Source organism: Bidens hawaiensis, unplaced genomic scaffold (assembly GCF_021521415.1).
Source record: "Bidens hawaiensis isolate Kalapana, Puna unplaced genomic scaffold, B.hawaiensis_p1.1 tig00020440_1, whole genome shotgun sequence".
Classification (NCBI taxonomy): domain Eukaryota; kingdom Viridiplantae; phylum Streptophyta; class Magnoliopsida; order Asterales; family Asteraceae; genus Bidens; species Bidens hawaiensis.
In genome coordinates this window covers 73,694-96,393 of record NW_027493121.1, presented here as the reverse complement: position 1 = coordinate 96,393, position 22,700 = coordinate 73,694, and the positions used below count along the sequence as shown (strand labels likewise).

Below are 22,700 nucleotides of genomic sequence, written 5' to 3'. Positions count from 1 at the left end.
TAAAAAACCAAATGACTAAATGAACATGTTATAATCATATTAGCCCACCATAAACTTATTCGACATTTCACCAAAAAAAGTCATTTTGCTTCACAATCTAAAAAACAAAATAAACCATAGCAGCCTGATTAAATATACAATTAAAGTCTTAAGGTATTATGAGTTTCATTTCAACATTAATAAATAAATAAAGGTATATTTTAATATAAATTATTTTGTAATTAAACTTTTTTTATTTCGATTCAAAGACTTTTAGTTAAATGTATTAAGTTAAATCGAAGAAATAAAGTTTTATTCTACTAATTTCACTAATTAAGCATAATTAAAATAATATAGAGATAATTAAAATTAAACCGGTTAATTCTAATTTTATTACATAGAGGTCATTCCCTAATTAAAATTTAATTAAAGTGACTGCAATCTGCAGTAAATTATGTTTCAAACTCTTTGACATCATTACTTTATTTAAAATCTATTTCATTATATAATTGTTTTTCAATTGTATACATTAATCTTGACATTTATGCGTAATTAAAAATTGGTTAAATATAAAAGATGCAAAGTTTGATGACATTGAATACTATTAAGAACTACAAAAGATTGTTGCAAAAGTCGTCATTTTCGGTTCCATAAAAAATAAATGTAAATATTATTATTAAAAACTTTTCATTTTTCTTGAAAATTCAGTAACTAAACAATATACTATTAATTTTTTTAATTATCACGAAATTATTATCAACACTTTAGCATCATTTCCTTATTTAACAATAAATTCATTAGATAATTCTTTTTTCAATTTTATACATTAATCTTGACATTTATGACTAATTAAAAATTGGTCAAATATAAAAGATAGTTTTTATTCTCTATTTAGTTTATTAGTTTATTATTTAATTTGGCCGGAATAATTTAGACGAATCGGTAATTTGACATTTATGCCTAATTAAAAATTGGTCAAATATAAAAGATGTAAAGATTATTGAGATCGAAGAATATTAAAACTAAATCAGAGTGATCAAATTCGTTTTTAAAAAAAATAAATTAATGTATAAATGATTGTAATGTATCATTAAAATTAAAGATGATGAATATTTTAAAATAGCAATTATATTAAATATGTAAGATTTTTTAAATATAAATTTGAAATAAGTAATACACCACATATTAAATTGGTTAAATAAATTAATGAGTTTTTAATACAAAACTTATAAACTTTCGAGTATAATCAAAAGCAAAATATTTAAAATTTCCAGCTACATTAAATTTGTCATTTATGCTAATTAAAATTTGGTTAAATATAAAGATGAAAAGTTTGTTGAGATTGAATACTACTAAAACTACAAAAGATTGTTGCAATAGTCGTCAGCTTTGAATTTTAAAAACAGAAATAAATAATTGTAAATATTATTATATAAAAAAGTTCCATTTTTTTGGAAGTTCAATAACTAATTGTTAAACTTTCAAGATAAGATTCAAAAAATTTACCAAAAAAATTAAAATTGTTATTCATATAAAATGAATTAATTTACATGAATTTTCTAAGCTACATAAAATAAAAAAATGATAGAAAATTTAACAACTAAAATACGTTCGTAATGACCAAAACAAACATAATCAACCTACTTTCCATCAAATACTTTTTCCATGCAATTAGCTAATCTACCAAGTTGGGCGGCCATTAATTGAAATTATTAAAAATAAATTAATGTTAGATATACTGAACTATTAAAAAAATTATTAAGAATTATCAATGGATGTAATCAGAATAATTATCATAATAATTTCGATAAAGAAATAAATCAACAATATTTTCGCATATCTCAAAACCTTCAACATGTCTATTGAATCTTAGAAGGAGCAAGTGGAACTTTGGTGACCTAGTCCTAGCATGGTTAGAGTTAGTCTTCAAATGATCCTTAAATTGTAAATATGAATAGAGTGAGCTCTTAACAAATAAAAATAAAACTGTAAATATGAATTTCAATAAATCTTACATCAATCAGAACACGCATTTGGTGACCAAGTTCTACCATGGCTCGAGCTAGTCTCTGAATGGTCATCAAACTTCATGATCTAACCTACTTAAGTAGCAGCAAGACGTGTGCAACATATAAGATGAACTGCAAATAATACCAACAATTCAAATAATTAAGTTTCATTCAATGTACACCAACAATAAGAACAAAAGAAATATATTTAAGTAGAATTGACAATACGGAAACTTTAACATGAATCATTCACCTAACCAGTTTGCATACATCTAATTCCCAAGCTAACATGCCTGCATAACAACCGAAAGGCCAAATAAGGACAACATAATTAAATTAATATGTGAATTTCACTTACAAACAATAACAAACGATAGAAAATTTGAATACAAAGTCGTAGTTATAAGTTATAACAGCTTCAAAAGAGTGAAAATGATGATATAAACAAATAAATATGGAATACCGAATTTATAGAAATGATTGTTGAAATGGTTTTCGAAGTATAAGATGAGGTCAAATAAGTAGTGGAAATTTGAAATTTTGAAAATTAGACATCTAATACCTGAGGGTTTGACAATAGTTATTACACGGTTTTTATTTATAGATGATTTAGATTTAGAGTAAACACATTTAGTAAGATAATGAATTAATTGTGTTGTTAGTTTTGGTCTAAATTTGAATATTAAAATTAAACATTCATTGTGTTAGTTTCGGTTTAAGTTTGAAATCTAAATTTGAATACTAAAATTGTTGGTTTTAGCTAAAAGTTAGTTTATAGATGAGTTAAATATATTAGTATGTGAATTAATTGTGGGTTATTGATTAATTTAATTAATTTTTGAATTATTTAATTTTCAAAAAAATCATATAAGTGATTGTTATATATGGAAACAATAGAGTTTGTTCAATAAAACTCAATTATTTTAATAGTATATATAGATATTGATTGTAATGAAATTCATGTAACTGTTCTAAAATTATTGTCCCATAAATACATCTAAAAAGTTACATCGTGTCCTATATTGAAGAATTGTAGTCTTAACTCTTATGTTCTTAACTAAATGAAATAAATATGGGTAACTGGTGTGAAAGATCTTTCGTATATTGATATCAAGATGTTTGTCTTAGGGATGAAATCGGTATTGTACTTGTACCCGAAAGTACCGAGTATCGTACTGAATTTAATGGTACGGGTACTTTAGGTATGATACCGTACCTAGTTTGGAATCACTTTTTATTAATCTCCACTGAACTTGATATGGTAGCGGTACGAGTAACAATTAAAACAAATCAGTCCGGGTAACGATACGGGTGTTGGTACGCAGTAGTAGATCCAGATCCAGGATTTTTTTCTATGGGTCACCTATTTTCGGTGGTCAAATTTTGCGCATCCAAAAGTTAAATTTTTTTTGGTTTGGTTGGGTCGGGTCGGGTCGGAGAAAAATATAAAATACGATATCTAATTAAAGGATATAATATTAGAAAACGCATAACAAAATCATTAGGTTAGTTTTATACTCATTCGGTAAACGGTTATTTTAATTTCATAATGATATAAATATATTTTTTTCTTTGCGCTCTAAACAAAACAATATTCGTTTAAACCACTTTCGCTTTTGTCAAATTTAACAAGAGGAAAAAAAGGACTTTGACAAACATCAACTATTTACTATTCTCTAAGCCAAGCAATAAGCGAAACATTATATTTGAATTAAACAAAAACTAATGTAAAAACAAAATAGACGTGTGCAAATGTGGCTGCATAGTGTTGGACGTGGGGAATGCAAGACCCCGTTATTGATATCCGTGTTGGTTAAAAATAAAAATAAAAATAAAAACGTACAAACTAATAGCAGATATATTCGAATAGACAACCCCATCTTTACAGAATGATGGATTTACCACTGGAACAAGTATTCATTCCTGCAAATTGGTTCACTTCATAAAATTTATGGGTTCATTCCAGATTTTTATATATGCTTTCTATTAAAAATCTGAAACTCAGGGTCCCGTGAACCCGTAACTCAAAACGTAGATTTGCCCCTACCGGTACGCGAATGGTATCAAATGGCTAAATTGGTACAAGTATCGGTACGATGCCGACATTCATTAAACTATAATACCCAAACATTAACCATTTGAAGCCGTCAATCGGTACGCAACGGGTACCAACGGGCATCGGTTGAAACCTTGAACCGTTTGAAGATTATACACACTGGTTGAGTGTTGGTCATCCCAATAAAAATCTCTGCGTATTTCAAACGGGTATCGAGTACCGAAATACCCGTACCTGTACCGGTACCTATAAAATCTCCGCTATTCCAATCTCTGCATACTATGGGTTGTAACACCGATACCCTAAACTCTTAGTATCAATACGTATACCGAATATGTAGGTACGGGTACGATACTGAACGGGTACGTGGAAAAAAATCTATGTAGTACTTATTTGTCTTTTCAAATGGTTATACCAATTAAAGGACATTTTAAATCTTGTAATTGTCAAAAAAAAAAAGTGTAATGAGAAATATAGCAAAACATTTTTTTGTTAAACAGGTTAGAAACAACATACTTAACACAAGTGTCAAATATGAATACAACTCGTTTTACTACTTTATATTGCATGTTTATAACACAATTGTATTTTTCATGTATTGATAGGAAGAACTGACGGAGTCTAGCATACTAACTTCAATTATTTATAAAATAAAAAAATTACATAGTTTACTTTTTTATTTAATAGGTTTAATCATATCTTAAATAAATGAGCGATTGCCAGCCTAGAGTATAACTAAAATGTGAGTGACTTATCGTTATGAAAAAATATGTGTCATTGAAAGTTTAAGATGAGGTTTTCAACATAAAACTATTGCATGATATTTATAAATACATATATTTGTTTGATTAAGTGCTTATGTCCGTGTTCGTTCAAAGTTAATTAAACGAATATGAACATGCTTATGTTTATGTTCGTCGGTTCATTTACATGTCTATTTAAAAAAATTAATAATAATATCCTACAAGATTTGGTATATTCATTATTAGAATCAGCTTAAAATTAAAAGTATATAAATAAATCATTAGTCTACATTCCATCACTAATCATGTAGATGACAAGAAAATAAAAATAAAAGGAGAACTTCTAAAACTAGAAATACTTGAAATTATTGTTAAGGAATACAATTCTTAATTAGTGTGTGTAAGTTTACAAGTAACAAATTAATTTCTTTTGGATATATTTCTTAAAATTAGAATATCAATATAAAGTTGTTTGATTACGAAACGAAGGAAAAAATGGTGTGAGTTCTTTCAATAATAGATACACATGCCATCAACACGTTTTCTATGCCAAATAATTAAATCTATTATTTTTATTTTCGTAAGTTTTATGTGATATTCTAAAATACACTTTACCTCCTCGATCTTCTTGTAAGCTATAATATGTGTTCAATATACGAAACTGACATCATGTATGGTTCTAGAGCCCTTCATCTTATCATAAAGCTAGGGATTTTAAAGCTGTTTATGTGATTAGCATTTTTTGTACTTTCGTAATCTCAACGTGTGCATTATTATTGGATTTTGGTTAGAATGGAAGACAAACCTAGTAAAACTACACACACATTCGAAGACCGAAACATAATAGCACCAACAAAAAATTATAGCATTATTTATGTTGGTCAATGTGGTCTACCTCGCTACCTCGTTGAAAGAATGCTTCTAAGTTGGTGATCTACGAGTGAGTGTTTATTTTATTTTTTGGTTATGTTAGATGTACTTTATTTTTGTTTTGCTTGTACCTTCGGTCACTCACTAGGCTCCTATTTACATATACTTAAAAAAGATCATTGTTAAAATAAATATTAAAGCCATGTTTATATGTTGCATTATACCTGATCAAAGTATGTATACATGAGTTTTTTTGTCGCTACTTCCATGCAGGAATTACTGATAGAAAAATTTGACATGTTTTATAATCCGTGCTACATTTAAAAAAAATTGCACACAGAGCTACCTCAGTACCTTGTCGAACATACTTAACTTATTAGGTTTCTGGTAAGATTTATGGGCATGTTTTTCAGGCGATGGTTGATGTGGATCATTAACGATAGATTTTCTTCGATATTTTTGGCTATAGGTAACATAACAAGCCACCGAGGTAGACTTAGCCCCATACATAGAAGACATGTCAACCACTAGAGAATTTTCTATGTGAATCCTTGCTAAAGTAGAACTCTCGGTAAGGTCCTTCGATAACCCCTTGATATAAAGGCATAACTCACACTCATACTACTATTATGGTAACGTAGACATGTTTACCTCAGTAACCACTATCACCAATGGACAACCGGGTTACCGAGGGAAGTGTATGACATTGATGCCCGTTGGTTTAATAGTGCCACGCGCGTGAGCAAGAGGTTTAATATTTAAGTTCCTATTATTGACACTTCTAATAGAGTTGGTGGAGTATTATTAATAAATCATTAACTACAAGGTGCAAGTTGTAATACTTGTAAACATAAAGGCTTAAAGTGAACTTTAATAACATCTTTAGGTTGTAAAGCAATCTTGGGTCTATGTACATATGCTTATCAGTTCTCATCAATCATCAAATCAAAACATATACATACGTACACACATATACATATATATAAGAGAGAGGAGAGAGAGTATCTATATATATGTAGAGAGAGAAATAGAGCATGAGACATGTGTAACCAAGATCACAAGATGAAGAAGGTGGCTATGTGGTATGTTTGCTTCACGCAAGATATCTAATTTAGGATTAATTACATCCTGCACGTCGTGCCTTCAACGTTTTTAATTTCTTCTTATAAACCCTTTAATTCTCATCTTAAATAATTAGCTTTCAATCCTCTCTCTCTCTCTCTCTCTCTCTCTCTCTCTCTCTACCTACAAACCCTAACCATCAAAATGAGTTCGAATCCCACCATCGATGGTGGTGGTGGAAACAATGGTACTGGTGGCGGTGGTGTTGTTAGTGGCGGTGGGCCGTGTGGTGCTTGTAAGTTTTTAAGGAGGAAATGTAATCCAGGGTGTGTTTTTGCACCCTATTTTGATTCTGATCAAGGTGCTGCTCATTTTGCTGCCGTGCACAAAGTTTTCGGGGCGAGTAACGTCTCGAAGCTCCTTGGTCATATTCCGGTTCATAGGCGCCATGACGCGGTCGTCACTGTCTGCTATGAAGCTCAGGCAAGGCTTAGGGATCCTGTCTTTGGATGTGTTTCTCATATCTTTGCTCTTCAACAACAGGTAATTTTATCATTTCTTTCTTACAAAGTTATAATATTATTATTATTATTATGCTTAATACATAATTAATTAAATTGATATAGGTTTTTAATTATTATTAACTTTTTTTATATAATAAGGTATCGTATTTTGTTGTTGTTCATACAATAAGAATGTTACTTGTCCGTATTATATATTTTAGTGAAAATGCAAATATGGTTTAAAATTTAGTTTCTTGTTTTCATTGGTTAACAATACGACATAATGTTTTTCTTCTAACACACAGGAGATGGATCACACCGTAATTTCCGGGCTACTGTTTGCCGTTATGTATGATAAACTTGTCGTTTTTGTCACCCTTTATACGTTACATTTATAGATCATGTGACATCGCAATTAATATATTTTACAACCTTTTAAAATATTCGTGTTTCTACACTTCAAATTACATTTTATTTATAATAATAATAATAATAATAATAATACAACAACAATAGTAATAAAAGTAAAATATACCTATTCATTAAATCAGATTATACTAATGTGAAGTTATATATATTATATATTGAAAATATTTTTTTTTTTCACTTAAATACGTACGTAAATAAGTTAAAGGTTATACGTGCCTACAAATATATCAAGTCTTGATTTTATTTTTTGTGTTATATTTTGACAAGAGTTTAACTACGCTTATTTTAGAATTCAATTAAAGTTTGTAATTAGTTTTATCTATCTTTAATTAGTGTAGTTATCAATTGTTCTTGAACGAAAGTTGCTTTATTATCTTTTTTCCAAATTGGCAAAATCACAAAAAAACAAAATCTGTTTGATGTTTGATTCTACCAATTTTAATTTTGAGTAGTTGTTATTAATTATGATGTATATCTAAACAAAATTTATGTATAATGATCGATCATATTTAAAAGCATTTACTGCTTCTTACATAGAGCATCTAAATTAAAAAAAAATATGTTAATTCAGGCATTCAATTTATTTTTTAATCTTAATTTTGCTTTTCAAAAGAAAAAATAGCTTTGATTATGTTTTTCTAACGTAAGTGGTCGAACATTAATTTGCATAATCCGATGATTATGTGCAATTTTATTTCAATTTAAATTTAGTGTATAAGAAAAGAGACAAGGAAAAACTATGTGTCGGATAACACGACATCCAGACATGTGCGAAATATTCACACTCATAATATTCTTTCTAAGTTGATACGTTATAATTCTGGCTTACATTTCACTTAAATTTCGACACGAAATTTCTCATGAGAGGTTTCACAAAAAACTCTTTGAAAAAGATATAGAGAAAATATACAACTATATTACTCTAAATATAAGAAGAAAATAGTAGTTTTTATTTTCAATACTTACAAAATTATCAGGATGTCTCTTTAAATAAAATCAATAAGTAAAATATATATTGAGGAGTACAAACCATTTTTGAAGGTCAATCTTTATATGGATACATAAAATATATTTCTTTTGTTTTGAATATATGTCATGTTGAGTGAACTTTAAGGTTTCTGGTTGTCATGTGTCGTATGTCAAATTCTTATTATCACATCATATTTGGATTGCCTTTAGACATTAGACATCAACAGATAAATTATTACAGTTATAGTCTATAATATTTTATATCTCTTCTAATAATAGTTGAGGGTCTGTACTAATCGATATTTCGGAGCAAAGTGTACGGGGCAAAGCTAGGGAAACATAAATACGGTGCATTATCATAAATAATGTAATTACGTTATATATCTTAACTATTATTATGCTAGTTTAAAAGATGTAATAGTATAATTACTACTCTACTAACAGTAATTATGAAAATGTCACCACCCATTTTCCATTCCCTTCATAGAGTTCACAAGTATATTTGAATTAATTATTTATTATTTTACAAAACTAAAATACGTACGCAAATAAAACATTTTTACTTCTAACTTTATCAATTTGTTTAACTTATCAATTTGGTGATCACATATATATTTCAGTGACAAAATTACTAATCAGAATATGACACGTCATCGATATATAAACGATAGTATTTTAACGTTTATGTCTAGTCAGTGGGGAGTAAGTAGGTCTGTAAATGAACTGCACGAACACGAACAATAACATGTTCGTGTTCGTTCATTTAACCTAAAATAAACATGAACACGAATAAGGACACTTAATCGGACAAATATATGTGTTCGTGTTCATTCATTTTGAAAAATGAACATGATCGTGCTCATTTATGTTCGTTCGTTTTAAATCGAAACGAACAATTTGACAAACATAATTGAACAAATATAAATGAGCATACATGAACAAACATAAATGAACACAACAAACATAAACAAACATAAATGAACAAATATAAAACATCAAGTAGATGACTTATACATATAATATTTAATTATTTTTTATTTACTATGAAAACAAGCATAAACAGACATGGATAAACGAGCATAAACGAACCTTCACGAACATATATGAATGAACAAAACACGTGTTTATGTTCGTCTGTTTATTAAATAAACGAACTTTCAGCCGAACGGTTCACTAACATTTCACCAAACATGCAATTCATTTACTGGGCCAGAGTACATTTTAAATGGTTATTTAAAAAAAAAAGAAAAAACAAAATATGATTAATGAAGAGGTAGGTCCCAGCAGAGACCAGTTGGACCCGCAAGACTCACATTGAAAAGGGACGTCTGCGCAATTGAACCCGCAAGACTCCTTAACGGACGTCTGCGCAGTTGAACCCGCAAGACTTAACTTAAAGGGACGTCTGCGCCGAGACCAACTGGATCCGCAGGACCCACCATGCTCAGAGACGTGACGTCCTTACGCGCAGTACGCAAGCTGTTCCCGCAGGAAAAGCCTCCCAATGGTGAAGTACTCTGCCTGTTCCCGGAGCTGCGGATACAAGCCATCAGGGAAGGCTACCTGCGCAGCAAAGCTACACGCACAAGGCACTTAGCTCTCATAATAATTCAGTAATGTCACCTGAAGAAGGAATGAGCAAAGCCGAGAATACTCCCGCCCAAATGAGCCAGTCCGTACGATACGGGAGGATCTTTTGTACTGTACCTGACGAGGTATGGACAAAAGATCTGACCAAAGATACGACAGCTCACTGAAAACAGTATGACGAGCAGCACGCTCTTGTACTGTATGTCACTATTAGCCGCTGCCTACTCACCAACCTGTCGGAGGACGTGCATAGCCTGCAGTTGGTGGAACAGGAATAGTACACAGCCGGCCTGGTCACTATCAGCTGCTGCCTACCCACCAACTACCAGCATGGCATGTGCGTAGCCCACAGTTGGCAGAACAGGAACACTATTCAGCCGGCTGTACCTTCTTGGAAACCTACCTTCGGCTATAAATACTCCAACACCTTGGAATGGTATTATCATCTCATCTTATCTTATATATTATACCTGATATCTGCTCTAGTCATTCTCTTAATATACACTTATATTCAAGAGCAATCTAGTCTGATTCTCACGCCGGAGGGTGGTCACAAGGAGGTACCCCCCCCCCTTCTCAGTGACGAGCTCACGGTGTCTGTTTTGCAGGTTATCAGAAGAATAACCATCTTGCCGGGTCTAACCCCTCGTGGGAAACATCTATTTAACCCCCAGATTATCCGTAATATGCCCGGGGTCGATTAGTGTTTCTTCATTGGCGCCATCCGTGCATAAAAGCTAGAACTTAATCCTTCAGTTCTCAAAACTTCTGGAAAGATGGTTAAAGAAACTCCGGTAACCACAACCCCAGCTACTGTGGGGAATACCGGCGACTACACAGTTTTTACGAACACTACCCCGGTTACCCAAGCCGGGGCAAGTGCAGTAAATTTTACGAACACTACCCTAGTTACCCGAGCTGGGGCAAGTGCAGTAAATAATCGCTCACTGGGATTCACCGATACCCAGTTAGAGAGACAACGAACGAGGCTCCCCCGCCAAACACTCGATGAAGTTAAAGCGTGGGCGGGAGCACGTCAAAAAGAATTCCAAGCTGAGTTGGATGAACGCTTACGTTCACTCCAACAGGCTGATGAATTAGTAGAGTACCTGGACGATGATTCGGAGGAATCCGATAGTGACGCAAACCCTCGTCATAGGGCGAAAGGGAAGCGTAAGGAAACGGACTCCCAACCGAGAAGGCATTTTGGAGAAACCTTCAAACCAAAAAGCGCGGGTGGAAACCCACGTGACTTCTCCAAAACATTTACACCAACTGCTGCAAAGGCGGGAACGTCCAAATTTGCAAGGGACATTGCGGAAGCAATCGCCCCGAAAAGTGCCAAACAGATGTCCAGCATCGGCACTTACGATGGTATATCTGATCCAGACGATCATTTGAACAGGTTCATTGCGGGGGCAACCGTCAGTAGTTGGACGGAACCTACGTGGTGTTACATGTTCCAAATGACGCTTGTTGGGGCAGCTAGAGCGTGGTTCGATCGTCTACCGGTCCACCACATCTACGATTGGGCAGACTTCCAGCAGAAGTTTAGCTAACACTTCAGCCAACAAAGAAAGTATACCGAAGAGCAATGGACAATCCTCAATTGCATTCGAGAGGAAGATGAATCTTTGCCAGACTTCATCACTCGCTTCAACTCAAAGAAGCTAAGTCTGGGTAATATTAGCGAAGATCTTGTTCGCGCTGCTTTCATCCAGGGCGCGAATGACCCAGAGCTCATCCGCACCTTAACGGGTAAAGATGGCATGCCATCCACATGGGATGCCATTATGACAGCAGCTAAACGCTTTGCGTAAACGGAGAAGCAACTGGGTAGAGATCTCCCCCAGAGCACAAACCTCTACACCCATAAAACAAAAGAAGACAACGTCCTTACCGCTCGACTAAACAAAAAGCGGAAGCTAGGCATTTGGCAGTCAAGGGTAAACTTTGACACCTCATCCGGCTTGCAACATCGGTTAGGCGGAAGGGATAACGTACAGTCAAACCAGAACTCCAGATGGACGCCACTCACCAAAAGCGTCACCGAGATATTCGCCACTGAGGAGCTCACATGGCCAAAGGCTCCAATAATCCGACATCGTCACAATGCTGATCGGAGCAAATACTGTGACTTTCACAGGACAAAAGGCCACAACACTGAAGAATGCACAGACGTGAAGGACATCGTCGAAGCATTTGTCAGAGATGGGACGCTCGCGCACCTCGTGGCGTAACGAACGCTGAGCAGGCTGATGCGTGTAGAACCCCAGTTGGGGAAAACACGAATAAAATTGCAGCTTTAATGTTGGAGACTACATACTGCGTAAACAACGAGATCCCGAACCAGGTGCATATCGGCTCGATGGCACTCCCATCCCAACAACATGGAAGGGAGCTCAATTACACAATTTGCATGTAGATCAATTCCAAATTTGTAAAGAAAAGGCCCAGAGCCACTTCTAATGGAAATGATTCTCCTTAGAACATAGATGCTGATGATCTTACATTTATACTTATGAACTTTCCACACTGATATGCCGGTCTTCACCGCATACATAAGTGGGGAAATCGTTGCTTGTGGAAGGCGGCAAAACCCGTATAAACACAAAAACGGCAAACCTTCACGCAGGTCAGTCATAGGTGAAGTTTGGTCATCCCACTAAATGAAAGTGCCGGTCCTAACCGCACAAATCATGATAGAGGAAACCGAACTAACCTATTGACAACCGCGCGTCGAACGGTTAATTTATTCAAAACACTGATGCCTGTTTTCACCGCATAAATAAGTGTAAAGAAGTCATTGCTTGTGGAAGGCGGTAAAACCCGCATAAACACAAAACGGCAAACCTTCACGCAGGTTAGTCATAGGTAAAGTTTGGTGATCCCACTAAATGAAAGTGCCGGTCCTAACCGCACAAATCATGATAGAGGAAACCGAACTAACCTATTGACAACCGCGCGTCGAACGGTTAATTTATTCAAAACACTGATGCCGGTTTTCACCGCATAAATAAGTGTAAAGAAGTCGTTGCTTGTGGAAGGCGGCAAAACCCGCATAAACACAAAACGACAAACCTTCACGCAGGTCAGTCATAGGTAAAGTTTGGCGATCCCACTAAATGAAAGTGCCGGTCCTAACCGCACAAATCATGATAGAAGAAACCGAACTAACCTATTGACAACCACGCGTCGAACGGTTAACCTATTCAAAATACTTAGAAAATTTCTAAAGGATGAGGAAAACCTCCACGCAGGTCAGATATAGGTGAAGTTTAGCCATCCTACCAAGTGCAAGTGACGGTTTTACCCGCACAATCATGAAGGAGGAAGCAAAACTTCAACCTATTATCTACCACGTTCAAAGGTTAACTTATTCCAAACACTTAAAAAATTTCAAACGAAAAGATGAGGAAAACCTCCACGCAGGTCAGATATAGGTAAAGTTTAGCCATCCTACTAAGTGCAAGTGACGGTCTTACCCGCACAATCACGAAGGAGGAAGCAAAACTTCAACCTATTATCTACCACGTTCAAAGGTTAACTTATTCTAAACACTTGGAAAGTTGCTAATTTAAACTAAAGTATGCATGAGCAAATCATATAACGTTTATAAAGCAAGTCATCCAGTGAATGTAGCGGTCTTACCCGCACAAAGATTTATATTTCATAATTATTCAAACATTACAAGAATGGCCGGGTAACTACCCGCCTACATGAATATAAATCTATACAATGTAAACCTATCCTAACAGTGGGAAGGGATCTTAAGGTTCAAGCTTCAGGACCACTCCCTCCAAACCCACTTGTACCCGCACCATCAGTTGGCTGTGGCGGTTCAAGGAAGGTCTTTAGAATGGCTAGCCCATCATCAGCAGCAGCAACTTCGTTCACCTTCTCCACCACCGGATGCAGGAAGGCGGCATACTGGTTCACTGCTTGGTCATAAACAGCTTCAGTATCCACATCATATAAAGGGAAGTTGGAAGGCGGGATGCCTTTCTCAACGAACCCTAGACCAAGCAGGAAGCCGGCCTTTTCCCCATCCTCATGAGAAGCGTTGAGGGCTGCGCTCATGGCATCGTCGTATGATGTGTCCGTGAAGACTCGATGCACAACCTACAAGAAAAATACAAGTATCAAAACCTTTTCTATTTACAAAGAAAAGCGTAAAGATATTATGAAATTACGCATACCTGAGACAACGCTTCTCGAAGAAGCCATTCCTTGGCAACCAGAGCTTCCTGGAGGGCGGCTTGAGCTTGGTTACGGGCGCGTTCGGCTTCACTTTTGTTAAGGTTGGCGAGCAACACTTCCTTAGCAGCAGCCTCTTCAACGCCCTTTAGCTTCCGCTCAGTGTGGTCAAGCACGCCCCTCTGGTCCAAGATCTCTTGGAGCTTCTTGGCGTCTTCCATAGCCAAGGCATCATGAGCCTGCTGAAGCCTCTCTAGCTTGGCTTTAAGCTCCTCATTCTCAATGCGTAGAGGCTCAGCAACAGCTTCAGCCTTGGTGGCCCTCTCAGTTGCATTCCAGGCAGTTTCCTTAGCCAGCCGAAGCTGTTAACAGCTTGGGCAGCCTTGGAACGGGCCTCAAGCCGGGCCTGAACTTCAACCTCGAGGGCCTTGAAGGCCTTCTCCTTTTCCGCAGCCACTGCGGTAAGCCTCTTGTTCTACTCCCGGACAGCCCGCGCCTGAGCTACTTCTTGGATACGAGCTGCTTTTAACTTGTCGTTTTCACCACAAAGCAGCTCGACGCGCGGCTGCATCCGGGCCAGGAGAATCCGAAGCTCATTGGTTAGCCTACCCTCCTGGTAGCTAGCCATTGCTTCCCCCAACGCACCACTGGGAGCTGCGTGACGAGCCCACTCCACGCACTCCACAGGCGTGCGAAGGGTTGTTCCTCGGCGGATGTTCCATCGTGGAACATACACTTCATTGGAATCCGACACTGCAAAAGCAAAAAGCAGTTAGGAAAAGATGATATAAAAAAATATATATATAAAATAAAGGCCAAAATAACCCTACGCACCTGTAGGGTCGACGACAGGCCTGTAGCCGCCAAACCCATCACCCGAACCTAACGGATATCCATCCAAGAGGTCAGACAGATGGGAAGGAGGCAGAGATTGGCTTGACGCCCCAACCCCGGACATACCTGAAGGACCGGCCGCAGTCGCCGGCGCCGGAGGAGGCATTGCGGAAGCCGCCGTGGTAGAAACCGGCGGAGGTGAACTCACAACGGCGGCCGTGGCTGCGGAAGAATCCACAGAAACATTCACCGCCGGCTCAGTGAAAGAATCAGTAAATATGGCACTGACAGCCGGCGGAGATGTCGTCACAGTTGGAACAGTTGGCTCAACTGGGTGAGCAACTGAACCAACTGAAGCAGGCGCAGCCGCCTGGGTCGTCGCCTCAGGTAGGTTGACCAAGCCTACCGTCATGGGTCCGGAGGTGCTCCTCCCCGCTCCACCCTGGAATGCGGTAGCATCCACGCCTGTACAAAGAAGATATAAGTATAATGACGGAAAGATATGAAGTTAAAAGTAAAGGAAGTTTGTACTTACGGGTTTTCTTGAGCCTAAAAGTGCGAACAGGCGGGGACGAACCCGATGGAGCCGGCCTCTTCACGCCGCTCACCGTCGTCGTCCTGGGCTGCTCGGAGGTGACAGTCGTCTCAGCTTCCGGAGCAGTGGTCTTATCACCACCAGGGTTCCCCGCCACCTCCTCGCTTTCGGTCTCTGAATCAGACCGATGCACCGGATCGGCAGTGGAGGCAACCTTCGCCTTCCCATTCCCGCCGGCAGCCTTCTTTTTCCGCACCAACGGAGGACCATCTGCGGATTCCTCATCAGAAGATGACAAGATTAGAGGAATTCCAGCAGAGGTTTCAGCATTGAGAGGTCGAGGGTTGAATAACTCCTTACCTGGCCGCGTGGCGCTCAGAATAGGGTGGCCTGGCGGGTAGACCTCCACAAACCGATCCCTCGTTTGCTCCAAGATGGGCAACTCGTTCTCATCGAGAGCACGAGTACCCATCCGAGCGGGACCATCACTCTCCCGCGGCTGCAGGAGAGACTGCAAGTCGTTTCCCTCTGAAATAAAAAGAAGAAACAGTTAGAAGAAAAACCTATATCAACAAAGAAGAGAGAGCATACCATAAGGGACAGAGTTCAAACCGTATTCGAGGACGATAGGAATCTGGGACGCCTCCTTCCACACCCGGCTCATCCCAAGCATCACCATCCCAGACTCCGCAAAGCGGTACACCGGAGTCTGGATCCGGGAGATCTTGGCGAACCAATCCGCCTCCTGGTGGTTGAGGGCGTGAAGGGCGGGGAGTGCTCTCCCATTCTTAAACGTCATCGCAAGGGGAACGACGCGAGCGGAGATAAAGAAAAACTCCCGCTTCCACGACCGAAGACTGCGCTCGGTAGCGCAGATCTTCAACCCCTTGATCCGATTGACCAAGGTGTACCACCCCTGGATACACCTCCAGGAGTAGAAGGTCATCAACCGATCTACGTGGGGCTCCACGCCCAGAATGAGGCACACCCACTCAAAGTGGCGGATCTTGGCGATCGCCATCGGGTGTACCTCCGTCAGATGCACACCGTGCCTCTCCAAGACACGGTATACAAACTTCGTCAATGGGAACCTGAGATTCCCATAAACGAAGAATGCAGCGTACACCCCTATCTTGCCCTTGGGGGCATCGTACACCGTCTGGTGTGGCTCCGGAAACTCAGGCTCGAACGGCTCGAGCATGAACTTCCGGACGACGTACTGATAGAGGTCGGCCGGAAGAGCACACTGGCACTCGCCAGCAGTACTCTTGTCATCCTTATCGGAAGTGGACGACGGATTCTCAACGAACACGTCAGATTCCTCGGCAAAAGAAGACATTCTGGAAGGATGAAAGGCAACGATTTCAGAGAATATTCGCCGGAAATCGCTTAGAAGGAGAAGATAGAAGTGAAAGTGTGAATTACAAAGGACCCACTCCCCCTTTATATACTCATCGCAATTAATGCGATGAATTTAATGCGGAAGAGAGAAATCGCAGGTGCAATGAAACTATGACACGTGGCAAAGAGCAGGCTGGCAACAGCTGTTGAAAGGACGCGTGCCATTAATTTCGCGGCCACGCGCCCGAAAAATCGCGCCCACGCGCTTGAAAAAGCGTCTGGAATGACCATGTACTGTCACGTCGCCATAACTTCCTGCACGTCCTGACACTGTCAGAAGAAACCGTCGGACGACGTTTCAACAGTTTGGACTGTTCTTATCCTTTCACCAACTCTTCGAATTTCAAAAAGATTCAAAAGTAAGCGGGAAAATACCCCTTACCTTGGCAACCAAGAAACTATAAGACAGGTGCGAGTACAGTGTTAAGGCAAAACCCTTCACATACTTAGCACCTGCAGGGAATTGAAGCCAAGAATACCTCGGCAACCAAGTAACCATAAGACGGGTGCGAGTACAGTGTCAAGGCAAAACCCTTCACATACTTAGCACCCGCAGGGAATTGAAGCCAGGAATACCTTGGAAGTAAAGTAACTATAAGACGAGTGCGGGTACAGTGTCAAGGCGAAACCCTTCACATACCTAGCACTCCGCAGGGAATTGAAACCAAGAAGGATCTTCTGGGCAGTACTTGCGGAAACGGGAATAACATCCCCGCATAGCGGGAACGTCGAGAACTAGATTGTTTGAACCTCCAAGATGGAATTGGTTGTTTAAACATAATTGATCACTATGTTCAAAACTACCAAAACCTCATGGAGAATCTACACAAGTGGAACTCAACGCTCCTGACTTGCGAGGAGGTTACAGACCTACCCGCATCACACCCAAAGATCAAGCAGAAAAGTCGGGAATTTCTGCACGTGACATTAGGACTTCCGCGGGAAGAATCCCCATGGAAAACCTTAAAACTAAAACCTTTTCAAAACCCCTTGTTTAAGTCCAAAAGTTCACCTCACTTATTAACAATTCATGAGAAGAACATTGGACTGGGGGGACTTGAAGAGGTAGGTCCCAGCAGAGACCAGTTGGACCCGCAAGACTCACCTTGAAAAGGGACGTCTGCGCAATTGAACCCGCAAGACCCCTTAACAGACGTCTGCGCGGTTGAACCCGCAAGACTTAAAGGGACGTCTGCGCCGAGACCAACTGGATCCGCAGGACCCACCATGCTCAGAGACGTGACGTCCTTACGCACAGTACGCAAGCTGTTCCCGCAGGAAAAGCCTCCCAATGGTGAAGTACTCTGCCTGTTCCCGGAGCTGCGGATACAAGCCATCAGGGAAGGCTACCTGCGCAGCAAAGCTACACGCACAAGGCACTTAGCTCTCATAATAATTCAGTAATGTCACCTGAAGAAGGAATGAGCAAAGCCGGGAATACTCCCGCCCAAATGAGCCAGTCCGTACGATACGGGAGGATCTTTTGTACTGTACCTGACGAGGTATGGACAAAAGATCTGACCAAAGATACGACAGCTCACTGACAACAGTATGACGAGCAGCACGCTCTTGTACTGTATGTCACTATTAGCCGCTGCCTACTCACCAACCTGTCAGAGGACGTGCATAGCCTGCAGTTGGTGGAACAGGAATAGTACACAGCCAGCCTGGTCACTATCAGCCGCTGCCTACCCACCAACTACCAGCATGGCATGTGCGTAGCCCACAGTTGGCAGAACATGAACACTATTCAGCCGGCTGTACCTTCTTGGAAACCTACCTTCGGCTATAAATACCCCAACACATTGGAATGGTATTATCATCTCATCTTATCTTATATCTTATACCTGATATCTGCTCTAGTCATTCTCTTAATATACACTTATATTCAAGAGCAATCTAGTCTGATTCTCACGCCGGAGGGTGGTCACAAGGAGGTACCCCCCCCCTTCTCAGTGACGAGCTCACGGTGTCTGTTTTGCAGGTTATCAGAAGAATAACCATCTTGCCGGGTCTAACCCCTCGTGGGAAACATCTATTTAACCCCCAGATTATCCGTAATCTGCCCGGGGTCGATTAGTGTTTCTTCAATTAACTAATATGATGTTTTGATTTCCGACTTATTTTTCATCAACAGAAGGTAGAAACTAGCTTTCCTATTTTCTGAATGTCTAATTTCTGTTATCCGGAGTCTCATTGGACTTAAATCCAAAACCTCCTATTTCTTTACCAATAGATCATCAACCCTATTGACAAACATAGAAACTAGTTTTTTTTTTGAACGATTAATTAAGTAACGCCGGGTACTCTGTACGCGACCCCCATTGCCTAAAGGTAGCCCGAGCCGGCCACGAGTCCGGACGGACGGAGACCCTAGCGGTCCACCTATTGAGGGATTCCCTGGATAAAACCCGACCCCCACGCCCGCCAAACGGCACGACGGCGAGGAGCCGGTAAAACCGGGTGAGAACATGACTCGAACGGCCATCCCTCAATGCTTCCAAAACAAATACGAATAGTTTATTAATTTGTAAATAATGAGAATGATGAAATCAATGAAAAAAGGAAGTGTTTGATTGAATAATAACGATAGCTTAATTTGGTCGGCTTCCATGTCAACTAAAAACCTATTTCCTCTCTATTTCAAGGAGATTGTCGGCCTTTTGTGTTCACTCATGATTTGCTTTTTTCTGTCCATTAAAAATTTAGCATAACTTTTTTTAAACGGCCATATGGATCATTGACAAGTCACTGGCTCATCCGATCATCAATTCATCACCATTCACTGAGTACCGGAGACCACACTTAGGAGGAAATCTACCATAAGTAAGAAAACCTCCTATCTCAACCTAGAACCCCTATTTTATCACATGCTGGACTTAAACCCAAGAACATCCCTCAGCTTTCACGGCAAAATGCAAAATCGATACAATTTTTTTTCTTCTCCATTACCTCTAAGTAAATATTAGGATACGTGTTGCCCCTTGGTCCATAAGATACCCGTGAATTTTTCTTATGAATCTGACATTGGTTGACCTTTAGTATGAGAAAAGGCAAATAATTAATCGTAGGACTAACCTAGGAAGTTATAATTACTAACGTAATCCTAAGCCAAATTTTCAAATCAAACACATAGACCACTTTATTTAATCGGATTACTTAACACACAAACATAGCCTCATCTTACACTGTTATATCCGTTAGTTTTCAAGTTTTTTTGTTTGGACTTTGGAGCACGAATTTAGTTTTGATTTGTATCTGATAAAGTTAGAATAACCGGTGTATGCAATATACGCCTAATTTTGTAATTCGATTGAGAATTTAAATGTGTCAGATATTAACTTACAACATTTGAACTAAGCGGTCCCAAAACCAATATTGGCATTGTCCATAGTTCGTGGTCAAAATAAAAGAAAGCTCTTTGATGAATTGAATACTACTGTATATATGTAAATAGTAATTGGCCAACTTTTGGGTTAATGAAACTGTTACGATTTCTCCAATATTAACAAGTGTAATTGTTACCGTGTTAACGCATTTATATGATGTTTTAAAAACCGGCATAACCAAATGCTGGGCAAGTTCGTTACGTTTTAGTCCATTAAATTGGGCGAACAATAGTTATATGAACCGTCGGTATTACTGGTTTATACCACAATACTGGTTTAAGCTAGGGATGAGCAGGTATTGGTACCGAAATGTTCGGTTCGGTACCAATATGATGCGGTATTGAAGGCAAATTGCGGGAATACCGGTACCGTACCGGTACTCGAAACTAGGGATGAGCTCGGGATGGTACCGGTACCTATCCCGAAAATTCAAAATATCTGATACCGGTACCGGTACCGTACCGATACCGAAAACTAAAAACTTGGTACTGATTCGGTACCGGTATCGAAAATACTCATCGCTACTCGAAACTCAAAACTTGATACCGATTCGGTACCGATACCAATACCCGTTTTTCCCATCCCAGGTTTAAGCCCAATATTGTTTAGCCTTTAGACCAAAGACTTTTAGCGGTTCATATTTTGCCTCCAATTGATAGTTTTAATCTAGCAGTCTAGCCTATATATACCATCAAGTCAATTAGTTTCAACCTAGCGGTCTTTTCTATACCATGTAATCATATACTTTTGTATATTTTTTTAAAGTTAAAGTTTTATTTTTATAGAATTATAGGATTAACTAATCAACCCAGTTCAACCGCCCAATACAACTACTTGTACCATTTCTGAAACCGACGCGGTAAGGTTCATATACCGGTTTTTAAAACATTGTGTTTATCTTTTTTTAATATGCATGTTTAATGGAATTGTGACTAGAGTTTCTATACATAATCCCTTTTTATGTATCATTGAGTTCTCCCTTAGAATAACTGATACCTTGGGGGAAATTTGCATAGTTCATAGGACACTAATTAATTAATTATATGTTACTATGATTCTTTTATCTGACTTTTATATACTTCACATAATAATTTGAAACTAGCTTATACCAAAACTTTGTATTGATATTTTACTGATTAATAATTAAAACATCAAATTTCATTTATTGAAACAGCTGGTGAATTTACAAACTGAGCTCTCTTACTGTCAAGCCCACCTACCTGTAGCCCGTGAAGGAGCAATCCCCCCACCGCCTCCGCCACCGCAACAAGCAACTCCTCCACCCGGGATACCCATCAGAGACGCCTCAGCATACCTTGGAGCCTATGACATGTCATCACTTGTTGAGCCAATGGTTCCACCGGCCTCATGGACCATGCAACCACAAATGAGGCCGATGGATCCCCGCCAGTTCATGAGTTATGGGGCCGCCCAAGCTCCGGCTGACTTGCCGCAAGCACAGGGCGGAAGCGGTGACTTTCAAGAGCTGGCCAGGGAGCATATGCAGAGGCGAGGTAATGCTAGTGCAGGACCAGGAGCATGCAAAACTGAAGGTTCATCTTTGCGGCAGTAAGATGAGAGTTTGCTTTTTAATGATATATTTTGGCTAAGACATAATCTAAGACATGGTTTTTGTTATTTTGTGGGAGTTTGGATGGGCGAATGATCTTAATAATTGCATGCATGGTATCATTAGATTGATATATATTCTTATTTGCATGCTTGCTTTTTTTTAATATGGTACTTGGTATGAATTTTGCTTAGGATTCATACATCCATTCTTGAATATTATTATGGTAACTTTTTTCAAAAAATATTATTCTGACAACCTTTTGTACAAATGTGTTCATGAATTCGGGTTTCGGTTTACTTCGTTTGGAATTTTTTTGTTCTAAACTGAAAACCTAACCAAATTCAATGTGTTAAAAACCAAACCGAAACTGAAGTTTGAACTCACTTTGGTTTATGTTTCAAATTGAAAAACTCATTTTTTAACAAGGTGCTAATTATCGGTTTGGTTTTCGGGCTGCTCTGGTTGCTCGATTTGATTTCCTTGGTTATGAATTCACTTTCATAGTTAAAATTAATCAAGTTGAATTGATCAAAACCATCGGTTTGGTTTTCAGGCTGCTCT

At 38.5% G+C, this 22,700-nt stretch overlaps 1 protein-coding gene across 1 annotated transcript; it reads left to right on the top strand.

Annotated features, from left to right (window-relative positions):
• The first annotated feature begins 6,893 nt into the window (after positions 1–6,893).
• On the top strand, positions 6,894–22,432 carry LOC143560745 (LOB domain-containing protein 30-like). Its single transcript, XM_077048976.1, has 2 exons — positions 6,894–7,262; positions 21,741–22,432. Exons 1-2 carry the CDS (start codon positions 6,924–6,926, stop codon positions 22,137–22,139), a joined length of 738 nt encoding a protein of 245 aa, XP_076905091.1. The 5' UTR covers positions 6,894–6,923; the 3' UTR covers positions 22,140–22,432.
• The last annotated feature ends 268 nt before the right edge of the window (positions 22,433–22,700 follow it).

Excerpts from the sequence above, each read along its gene's own strand:
- LOC143560745 (XM_077048976.1), top strand. The coding sequence starts at position 6,924 with ATGAGTTCGAATCCCACCATCGATGGTGGTGGTGGAAACAATGGTACT. Across the intron at positions 7,263-21,740 it reads TCTTTGCTCTTCAACAACAG|CTGGTGAATTTACAAACTGA; the intron begins GTAATTTTATCA and ends TTATTGAAACAG.